General features: G+C 35.3%; 2 protein-coding genes across 2 annotated transcripts; both read left to right on the top strand.

The window, feature by feature from the left end:
- The first annotated feature begins 2,106 nt into the window (after window positions 1-2,106).
- Window positions 2,107-3,730, top strand: LOC17896662 (jacalin-related lectin 8). Its single transcript, XM_006306487.1, has 4 exons — window positions 2,107-2,152; window positions 2,499-2,713; window positions 2,928-3,353; window positions 3,473-3,730. Exons 1-4 carry the CDS (start codon window positions 2,107-2,109, stop codon window positions 3,728-3,730), a joined length of 945 nt encoding a protein of 314 aa, XP_006306549.1.
- Window positions 3,731-7,243: 3,513 nt separating this feature from the next.
- Window positions 7,244-11,102, top strand: LOC17900334 (myrosinase-binding protein 2). The gene is given in 7 exon segments (XM_023777201.1): window positions 7,244-7,261; window positions 7,346-7,543; window positions 7,641-8,102; window positions 8,205-9,225; window positions 9,435-9,688; window positions 10,049-10,642; window positions 10,644-11,102. Coding segments are annotated over 6 exon segments (2,850 nt in total). The 5' UTR covers window positions 7,244-7,261; window positions 7,346-7,354; the 3' UTR covers window positions 10,974-11,102.
- Window positions 11,103-11,861: the final 759 nt, after the last annotated feature.

The raw sequence follows: 11,861 nt of genomic DNA, 5'->3' as shown, positions 1-11,861 counted from the left end.
TTATATTGTATTTTTTTTACTTATATGTTATCAAAATTTCCATCCTAATAAAAAGAAACTGTAGGAGAGAGAATTGTTCCTTCATTCTCTCTTCTACATTTTTACTTATATGTTACCAAAATTTTCATCATCATTTTTGTTCTTCTCTTTTATCTCCTGGTCTATCTTCTTACCTTTGAGATTTTAGAGAATGGTCAATTCTTCTTGAAAGGGTTGTGTATCAAAGCTTTATTTCACATTAGTAGCTTCATAAGAGTTGTATTTGGTGTAGTTGCTCAGACCATGTTCGAGCTTGAAGTAATGTATGTCATATGTGTAAGTAAGAGACACAGATCCATCTGAATATTAATACCATGATAGATGTAAGTAACATATTATATGTTATTTGATCAACTGACTTGGGCATAATTCATGCTCTAAGAAATCAACACATAAAAGGAAAGAGAAGTGCACTTTTTTCTATTGCCATAATTTTGGATAATTTTTTAAGACGTATTGACCAAATTAATTAATCAATTACATAATCTTCCTTATCTATTTACCAGGTCTAAGATTGAACTAGGCTAGATTACATACAAGTGGTTTAGTTTTCATTATATTTATCGTATGTGACTTTAATTGTGATTCAGATATACGCTCTGGGGTGCAACTTTAATTGTGATTAAAAAAATCATGGTCTATATGAGAGATTCCACATTGACTTATTATATAATCGTGCGGCTTAAGAATTTTTTCATAAATGAGTATTAAATTTTTATTCATCTCAATACAAAGAATCAATATACTAAGTTCAATAAGTCAATCAATTGTTAATTACTTAATTTGGATTATTATTAAATGCACATATCAAACATTTAGTCAACTCTGAAGATTTGTATGGAAAAAGTTGATCATGAGAGGTAATGTTGGACTAGATAGATATTCATTCGGGAAAACGACAAAAATCAATCCAAATTATTTATAAATTACTTTTTTCTAAAACATCTATGATACCATGCATTTTCCGTTCGGATCTGCCTAAATTCAAATTTTAAACCTAAACTAATAGGTTTTATGTAAAAACCAACATCAAATTTAAGTCTTTAATTGTAGTGTTAGTCTATTGTTAAATAGGTTATATTAACCAGAAATGGATTTTTGAATGTATCTTCAAAGAGTACAGTAAAGATTTACAACTTAGTTTTCTTAATTTGTATGAACATGTTAAATAACATTTATTGTGAAACGGTAAAAAATAATAATTAGGTCCATCCTTTTTTCACACAATTACAACACACATAAGAGACAAAATTATTTTTATCACACAAATATATTTGAAAATGGAAATATTAAAAATAAAAATATAAACCATATCCGAATATCATGGTTTTAAAATCAAAATACTCGGGTTTATAACCAAAACAATTGGATATTTTTCTTTTCGAATTGGATCGAACCGGATCTTAACATAAACGTCACTTATTAAAATCCCTATAATTTTTTTTTTTGACATAAACCAGAGTTTGAAAAACTAGCTATAATAAATAAAGAACATACAAATACATTTACATTAAAAATCAAATCTCCAACTTGCAAACTTAGCTCATCTCTAAAACTAATCCAGCTCAGCATAACAAACTAACGCAACACTCCAATACAATCAAACTTCATGTGCTAACGAATTGATGATCTAAGTTTCTTCATCTCGAACCAAATAAGAAAAAAAAAAAATTAAATTTCAGTATTTAAATTATAAATTACGGTTCACACTGTGAACAATAAATCAAAGTAATACTTCAGAGTCACATAACGTCTTTGAGTTATGATGGTCTTAAGTTGTTGTTCACGCTGTTCAAAACCCCTAATGTTTATAATTCAATTGATTAAAGGATTTTTTAATCAAAGATTATCATGAAAGGTTTTGTTAAACAAACTATATACGTATACCTTGAAAAATATGAAAACTTGATAATATAGGAACATTATTCTATAATGAAATGCCTCATGGGTCACTAGTCAGATTTTTATATATAAACTAGTTAATATACAAATGTGAAAACTGTATATATAAGCATCTTCATCCTCGACTCATGGATTTATCAATCACTAAAAGCATACTTATCGATCATGGTCATCATATATCTTTTTATTTTTCTCTCATCTGCCATCATAGGTAAATAATAAATATCTCTCTGTTTCTCTTTCTCTCCATCTATTTTCAAGTTACCCTAAACCATTAATTTTTGTAGGTAATAAATCTCCAAATAATTTTCTATGATGGAACTGAATTTTCTTATTCCAAATTTGTGTTTGTTATTAAAATTTCCAAGAAATTGAAAAACTTAAAGAGAGCATGCGACAAGTATTGCATATGCTTCCTTCCTTTCTAAACACGGTTGATGATTTGATTAAAACAAATTCTTCTTTTAATTATTCATTAGTCCCAACATAAAATTATAATGGCTATGAGAGATGATAAAACATAATATACTCTAATTCATAAAATTATATTTTTGAAGATTCAAATGGGTTCGCGATGGCCCAAAAGGTAGAAGCAATAGGTGGTAAGGGAGGCAAGTTGTGGGATGATGGAGCCAACCATGATAATGTAGCAAAAGTCTATATACGAGGTGATCGTGAAGGGATTCAGTACATCCAAGTCGACTATGTCAAGGATGGACAATATATTAATGGATCAGTCCATCGTGGTTCAGCCGATGGTTTCACGCAAACCGTATGTTTCAATTCATATTTTCATGTCCGCATACGTAAAGATATAGAAGAAACAAATTGTTGCAACTAATACACTTTGAAAACAAAAACAAAAAATCAACTATAAAATCTAACATACAACTCTATATATGGTTATTAAAGAGTACTATTTTAGAACCCTAATATTTAAAATCATATGTTTAATTATAACTTTGCCATGTTTCTTTTGTTTGCAGTTGGAGATTGACTATCTCAAGTATGAGCAAATTGTATCTGTTGAGGGTTACTACAATGAAAGGAACGGTGTGATGCAAGCACTCCAATTCAAAACAAACCTCAAGACTTCAGAATTTATTGGATATCAAAAGGGTACTAAATTCTCACTTGGAGTCGATGGAAAAATCATTGTTGGCTTCCATGGATCTGCTTGGCATAACCTACGTTCTCTTGGAGCATATTTAAAGACTCCTCCCACCAAATCAGAACTCCAAGGTGGCATAACCGGAGGCGAATATTGGGATGATGGTCCTAACTTCGACGGCGTAAGAAAAGTGTATGTTACTTTCACTGAAACTCATATAAGGAGTATGAACATTGACTATGACCAAGATGGCCTAGTGGTAACACGTTATCACGGAATGAAGAATGGAGAGACACAAGAGGTAATTATATAACTTTATACCTAGTTCATGCATATAACATGAAGTTACTCTAATTTGAAGGAAACAAATGGAGAAATGGGTCGGAAATAGTCTAAGCTAGGTCTATCTTGTTATTGCAGTTTGCTGTGGACTTTCCAAATGAATACTTGACATCTGTTGAAGGCACATACGACCACATCAGCGAGGGTAACTATTTGGTCCTTACGTCATTGACTTTCAAAACATCAAAAGGGAGAATCTCTCAGACATTTGGATTGGTCATTGGAACCAAATTTGTGTTGGAGAGTAAAGATAATGTTATAATCGGGTTCCATGGAAGGGATGGTGGTTCTTTTGATGCTATTGGAGTTTATTTCTCTCCAATGATATCTTCATAGAGTTCCAAGAAAAAAAAGATGTTTGTCGTCTAAAAGACAAAATTCAAATTTTTATAATAAGATATCGTTGAAAGAATTTCTCACTTGAGTAAAAATTCTATAATGTTTCGTATACCTACTAAAGATAATCATTGTCAAAAACTCTTCAGAAAACATAAAATGGCATTTAATGGAAAAAAAAAAACAAGAAAAACAAAAAGTTGGAAACGACACTCTAACCATCATCGTGTTCGTGTCCTTAAAAAAATCTAATCATCATAATTCATTCATGAACCTCTTCCAAACGGATCTAATAAAAAAAAATACATATAAAAAACATGTCTTTATGAACCTAACTGCAAAGCTAAACTATTGAAATGTATTGAAAGGGATTCTAGAATGGTCAAAGATGTGAGATATAAAAATGGTGGTGCGAATTAAAAAAAAAAGAAAAAAAAGTAGAGCCTCTCTCATATTATTAACTTTAAAAATGTTAGTATCCCAAAAGCTAAATATATGTAACTTAAATCAACAATTAACTTATTTGTACACTATATCGGTGAAAAACCATGATAGACACGCAACACAAGAATTCTCCAAAACCTATGCACACAATGAATTTTTTTTTTTGGTAAATTGACGGGAGATAGTGCCCTCCCTATGTTTTATTAATAAAAATCAAAAATTACACATAAAATTCTCTTGGCTGAGGTAAACCAACAACATCCTCATGCAATATCAACGCCAAATTTGGCGGAACAAAATCCAAAGAATAAAAACCTAAAGGTAAAGAAAACGCATAGTTCACTAACCCGTCAGTAAGACGGTTAGCTTCCCTATACACGTGAACAATACGGACTATCCAGTCTCTCGTAAGCAAGCCATGGCACAAACGTACCAGGAAAGACAGCGGATGAGTCGCACTTATCCCTGCCGTTAGAAAACCCACAACCATCTCCGAATCCACTTCCACCTCTAACCGCGATATCTTCTTCTCCCAAGCAATATGAAGGCCGTAAAAAACTCCCCAAAGTTCTGCAAGAGGAGCAGTACATCGACCAATATTGCAAACGAAGCCACCAAGCCAATCTCCATGTTCATTTCGTAACGCACCACCAGCCGTCGCCACCCCCGGATTACCATGTGAGCCTCCATCCGTATTAAGTTTAACCCATCCAGCCTCCGGAGTTACCCATTTTATCAAACGCTCCACTCTCACCCGATCATGACCCGAGGCATGATTAGCTTCCCCGGCCATGCCAACCTCCCGTGCTAGGTCCTTAATAACCTTAACCCGGTCTCGACACAGCCTACTCCCTCCAAATACATTCTCACAACGCCATTTCCACCCCCACCAGCACGCAACAGCAAAGAAAGTCGCCCACGTACTCCCAAAAACTTGAGTGCCCATCCCTAGATTCTCATACATCCATTCAAGTAAAGACTTGCTAAAGAAATCGTGTCTTCTATCCGTAGAGAGCAAACGCTGCCATATTCCCGACATGGCCGGACAGTCCCGCAGCACATGGAGAATCGTCTCCTCTCCACCGCGACACACCGAGCACACCCCAGTATCGCTAAGATGTCGTTGTTGCCTTTCACAATTTGTCATAATTACCCGCTGAGAAACCAACCACAAGAACACTCTAACTCTCTCTCCGGCGCCTTAACGTGCCAAATCCGTTTATAAAACCCATCCATGTTTGGTTTTGCCTTCGGATCACGAGTTATAAATTAATACGCAGCTTTCACACTAAATTGGCCATCACTCGTATGCCCCCACGACAGCCTATCTCTTGCGCCGGTCACACTATCCACCACAACGGCCATAAGCTCCAATTTCTGCTGTTCCGTTATATAAGGGTCAATACGTTCAAAATCCCATCCTTGACCATCGACCCAAAATACAATACACAATTTTACTCTCGTTATTCTCTATTTCTCACCGTAAATATTAAACTCTTACTCTCTCAATTCTCAAAATAAACCTTTTTTTATTAATAGACTTTCTTTTCTTATAAACGGCAATCACCTTTTATGTTTGAGGGATAAGAAATCTTTTATGTTTGCCTAAATCTATAAAATTAGTTTTTCTTTTTTCTTGATTTGCTCACGTCTTCAGAATATTATAGATTTTTGGTTCTGCACAATTTTCTACATTAGTTACCAATATCTTCATCAATATACAGTTCACTTATTCAGCGGATCACGTGGTCCTGTCATCAATTATTGCATCCTCATAATTTTGTATCACTAAAAAAATTTCTTCTTTAATTAATTTGTTCTAGCAACTCTAATAAGGGAGTGTACTCAAAGTGAAAAATTTACAAATTATGTGTTATTCAAACACGGATTTTAAAATATTTCATGAAATGCAGTGTTATTGAACTAGTGATTTTAAAATCTATCTTAAAATCCACTGTTATTGAAAACAGTTTGTCAATTTGATTTAAATAATTTGAGAAGATTTTAGAAGATTTTAAAGAAATTCCTTAGTTAAAAATACAAAAAAATCTAAATCATATGAACTTCCATAAAATCCACAAAATCATATAAAAACTGGAAAAAAAAACTCAGATCTCTTAAAGTGCTACTTTGAATACACCCCCTTATCAAAACACTTTTATCTTCTGTTTAACCTTCACTAAAACTTGGACTTAGAGCAACATTGTTAGTAGTCTCTTAATATTGGTTTAGCATTAGTTTAGTATTAATAAATTAAGAACATCCTAAATACGTTAGTTTTGTCTCTTAATTAAGATAATTTGTTTGTAATAAAACACATTTTCTATATGTATTTAAGCTAAGAACACCCTAAAATAATACTATGGTCTTATATCAATGGATTTAGGCATTATATGCAACTCTCAGCTTATCACTAACCAGCTCAACAAAGATATTATGAAAACAAAGAATAATCGGATGAAAATTTACTTTAAAATAGTTTAGTGCCATCAGCGGTTACATGAGGAAAACTTATCAAAGTTAATGCATGTGTTTAAATTTCTAACCGGATTAAAATATTTAAAAGGACCAAACCATTTTATTCGACTTGCTCTAATTAGATCAACTCCGTCGATGCTTATCTACATGTCGTATAACCAGATTGATAGAAAAGAAAAAAAAAATTCCATCCCAAGAAAACTAAATTTTCGTTTAAAAGAAACCACTGGGTACATTTTTTTTGTCATGTTCACTATAAAAGTTACCATTATGTGATATTTCTCTTTCGTGTAATAAGTTCATGGTGTATTGGATTTATATTTGTTAGGTGAACCATGTGGGAGGCAATTCTCTCACATTTAAAACGAATGTAACCAATTTCAATAATTATAACTACTTTCTTTTTTCTTTTTTCTTGTCAACAAACTTTAATAGATAAAATAATTATAACTACTATGGTTGTGACAAGAATATAATGAGTTTGTAGGGTTTCTACTTTCACATTATATAAGAAAGAAAAAATTACTATACATATATATACCCTATCACTATCCACATTCCACAACTTCGCAAGTTGCTATCATTCTTCATCGTACTCTCTTTACACAGGTTACTATTTTTTTCTTTCTTTTGGAGTTTTCTTGACGCTTTATCCATAAAACAGCGTATATTGTTTAATTACTTTATGCGTAGATAGAAACAATGTCTCAAAAGGTGGGAGCGATGGGTGGTAACAAGGGAGTAGCATTTGACGATGGTGTTTTCGATGGTGTTAAGAAAGTTACTGTTGGAAAAGATTTTCGCAATGTGAACTATATCAAGATCGAATACGAAAAGGAGGGAAAATTCGAAATCCGTGAGCACGGTACAAATCGTGGTCGATTACAAGAGGTAATGAAAAGATTGTGACTTAGTTACTTGAGTCGGCTCTTATCAGACCGATAAAAGCTAATAACCTCTTTGGTTTTTCATGTAAAATGAAATATAGTTTTCAGTGGATTATCCGAGTGAATATATCATAGCCGTTGGTGGAAGCTATGATGATATTTTTAGTTATGGAGCAGCGTTGATCAAATCATTACTCTTCAAAACCTCTTATGGAAGAACATCTCCCATACTCGGTCATACGACGTTATTAGGAAATCCAGCTGGGAAAGAATTCATGCTCGAGGGTAAAAATGGAGGAAAATTTCTTGGTTTCCATGGGCGTTCTGGTGAAGCTCTTGATGCCATTGGACCTTACTTCTCTGCTGTGGATTCGTCTCTTAAGCAATTTAAACTTCAAGGTGGGGATGGAGGGTTTGCTTGGGACGATGGTGCTTTTGATGGTGTTAGAAAAGTGATCGTTGGACTAAATGGTAAGAGTGTGGGTTATGTAAGGTTTGAGTATGCGAAAGGCCAAAGAACCGTACCGCATGCTCATGGACATAAACAAGAAGCTCCACAAGAGGTAACTTGGTATAAATGTTTTTTGTAGTCTCATGTATACACTCTAAAATATTAGTATTATTATTAGCTTTTGATGGGAGAACAATTTATAATTTCGGTGCAGTTTGTGGTGGATTATCCTAATGAGCATATTACATCAGTGGAGGGAACAATCGATGGTTACCTAACGTCTCTTACGTTTAAGACATCAGAAGGAAGAACCTCCCCTGCTTTTGGGACTGTGGTTGGTAGTAGATTTGTGTTTGAGGAAACAGGTTTTAAACTTGTTGGTATTTATGGTCGGTCCGGTAATGTTATTGATGCTCTTGGTGCATATTTTGCCCCTCTTCCCACCGCTCCGACTCCGGCTGCCGTTCCAGTTCCTGCTCCCACTCCCACTCCCATTCCAGTTCCAGTTCCTGCTCCAACCTCATCCTCTTCTTCCTCTCTTACTCCTCCTCCCAAAAAAGTTGAAGCTCAAGGAGGAAATGGTGGAGAAACATTTGACGATGGTGCTTTCGATGCTGTAAGAAAAGTTTATGTTGGTCAAGGCGATTCGGGTGTTTCTTATATCAAGTTCGAATACGAAAAAAATGGCAAAAGAGAAACACGCGAGCACGGGAAAATGACTTTGCTAGGAACAGAAGAGTTTGAGGTTGATTCGGATGACTACATCACATCTGTTGAGTGTTACTATGAGAAAGTCTTTGGCACACCAACTGATATCATAACATCTCTTATCTTCAAAACATTAAAAGGCATTACCTCTCAGCCTTTTGGAATGGTGTCCGGCGACAAATCTATACTCGAAGGAGGAAAAATCGTTGGGTTTCATGGACGAGCAAGCAACGTTCTCCATTCTTTAGGAGCATATATATCTCCCTCTTCTACTCTGGCAACTCCAAACTCCTTAAAACTTCCAGCACAAGGCGGAAACGGAGGAGTTTCTTGGGACGATGGTGTTCATGATAATGTGAGGAAGGTTTACGTAGGACAAGGCGATTCTGGTGTTGCCTTTGTCAAGTTTGAATACAACAAAGGATCGGAGTTTTTCGCCGGAGATGGTCACGGGAAAAAGTCATTGCTCGGAACAGAGGAGGTAATTAATTACATAGTTGTGATTTCTAGATACATGCATTATCAGGGTACTGATTTTAAGTTTTTTTTTTTTTTAAGAAAAAAGAAAAGAACCATACCTCTCTTAATATAGCAATTTTTTAGATGTATGCATTGAGAGTACATCTAACACGTACATACCTGCTATAGTCAGAAACTTTCCCAAAATGGATAGGCCTAGTTAATGGGTTTCATATGATTTGAGAGTTTTTATGTTTTGTTTGTTTTGGCAGTCGAGATGATTACATTACATCTGTGAAGGTTTACTACGAGAAACTCTATGGCTTGAAAACAGATATTATAACGGCTCTTATATTCAAGACATTCAAGGGAATAACCTCTCAGCCGTTTGGGATGACGTCAGGTGATTTCTTCTTGCTCGAAGGCGGAAAAATCACCGGCTTTCATGGAAGTTCGACCGACGTTCTTCATTCCATCGGAGCTTATATGTCTCTTTCTTTTACTCCCATGTTGCGTGGCAAGTGGATCAAGGTATGTAGTAGGGTTGAATATTAGGTTTTACTAATCGATTTGGTCTTGCAAGTTTTTGGATTAGTATTCCGTTTTGGAATACAAATTTGCTTCATTTTGGTTTTGGTTTGCTTTTGTTTAAGTATGGTTTTAGTTTAAATATGATATTTCAATAAATTACTGTTATTTAGTACATTACATTAGGAGGTTTCATTTTGGTTTAGTTTGTTCGCTACAAAACAGTTCGGTTTATATTCGTAATAAGAATCATAGTCCTTTTGTGAGTTCTGATCATTATTTTTTTAATGTGGTGGCAACATAACTGAGCATTATTATTGTTCTTTTAATTTTATTTTGATAAATTGGTGATTTCATTGTTAGGTGGAGCAAAAGTCAAATGAACCTGGACCAAGATGCTCGCACGCTATAGCCATGGTTGGAGACAAAATGTACTCTTTCGGAGGAGAGTTAACGCCAAATTTTCACATCGATCAACATCTCTACGTCTTCGATTTCAAGACTCACACATGGTCACTTGCTCCTCCAAACGGCGACGTTCCTGACCTCCCTTGCTTAGGCGTTTGCATGGTAGCCACTGGCACCAACCTCTACGTCTTTGGTGGCCGTGATGGCCACCGTAATTACAACGGTTTCTACTCTTACGACACGGTTAAAAGCGAGTGGAAACTCATAACTCACGTTGATAAAGGACCTGCACCGCGTAGTTTCCACGCGATGGCTACTGATGACAAAAATGTTTATGTTTTTGGTGGAGTGAGTACTACAACACGAGTCAATACACTTCATGCTTATAACATCGTTGGTCAAAATTGGACTCAGCTCCCGAATCCTGGCGAGTCTTGCAAAGCGAGAGGAGGACCAGGGCTCGTAGTTGTGCAGGGGAAAATTTGGGTTGTGTATGGATTTAACGGGGATGAAGTAGATGATGTCCATTGCTATGATCCTGCTGAAGCCTGAAGGTAAGTGGACTAAAGTGGAGACAAGCGTTGAAAAGCCATGGGGGAGGAGCGTATTTTCGATAGCGGTTTCGGGGAAATATATAATTATATCTGGAGGTGAGATTGATATGGACCCAAAGGCTCATTTGGGACCAGGGAAATTGACCGGTGGGGCTTTCTTGTTGGACACGGAAAGTTTGATGTGGGAGAAGCTGGAGGATGGTCATAGTCCACGTGGATGGTGCGCGTCCACGACTGCTTGCATTGATGGAAAGACAGGTTTGTTGATGTATGGAGGCAAGTCTCCAACCAATGGTCGTTATGATGACGTCCTATTCTATGGATAGGCTCTGATTAAGACAGTTGAGATATCAGTGTTGGTGAGTTTCGTAAGTCTGGTATGTTGCAACATATTAAGGAGGGATTTGGTTTGTGAGACTTAAAGACTCTTGCTTGGATTGTCAACATTTTGTGTGTGTGTGTTAAAGTTCTATTGAAATATTCTGAATAAGTAACTATGTATATAGTTACCTTCCTCTCTTGAGCCGTAAAATAAGGTTCGTGCGTATGCGTGGGGGTCTTTTTAGTGTGTGTTTCGTTTGCATTTGTGCACATGAGCAATGAAAAGATATGCCGGTTTGCAGATTTGGTTTGATTCTCGAAATTAGAAATTTGTTTTTCTTAGTTTTCTTTTATTTCTTTGAAATGTTTTGAAATAACAGTTGCACTTGTTGTACAAATTTTTTTTTTGAATATAATTTAACATTATTTAAAAAAAAATGAAAAGATATGTTTTCATTCAGATTAAAAAAAATATGTTGAAAATGTTAAAAGTTGTTTACACTAATATTAAGATTTTTAGAGAGATAATGCCATGACCGCGGGTCGTTATCCGGGTTGATGTTTTTGGGTCAGATCAGATCTTTCTAATTGTACCAACTATAAAACCGAGTGATATGCACTTTCGAATGGGGAAGAGTTATCGAGCTACCTCATGCAGTCCGTTTGACTTTAATTTGTGATTTATGAGCTGAAAGATCGTGTTGAATTTGTGACCTCTTGCATAAAATGTCTTATCGTATTTACGGTGGCTTGAACAATGGCCATGAAACTCCATCCTAAGGGGGCACTACTGAGCCTTACCATGTAATAGTCCTTTTTCGAGGGACCATAACATTTTTTCACCTTGCTCTTCCATCAACTAGTCAAGGCCTATCTGATGTCAAAAAAAAAAA

The sequence above is a fragment of the Capsella rubella genome, unplaced genomic scaffold, assembly GCF_000375325.1.
Source record: "Capsella rubella cultivar Monte Gargano unplaced genomic scaffold, Caprub1_0 scaffold_1, whole genome shotgun sequence".
Taxonomy (NCBI): domain Eukaryota; kingdom Viridiplantae; phylum Streptophyta; class Magnoliopsida; order Brassicales; family Brassicaceae; genus Capsella; species Capsella rubella.
The sequence above is the reverse complement of the archived record's forward strand: the minus strand, read 5'-3'. Positions and strand labels throughout refer to the sequence as shown.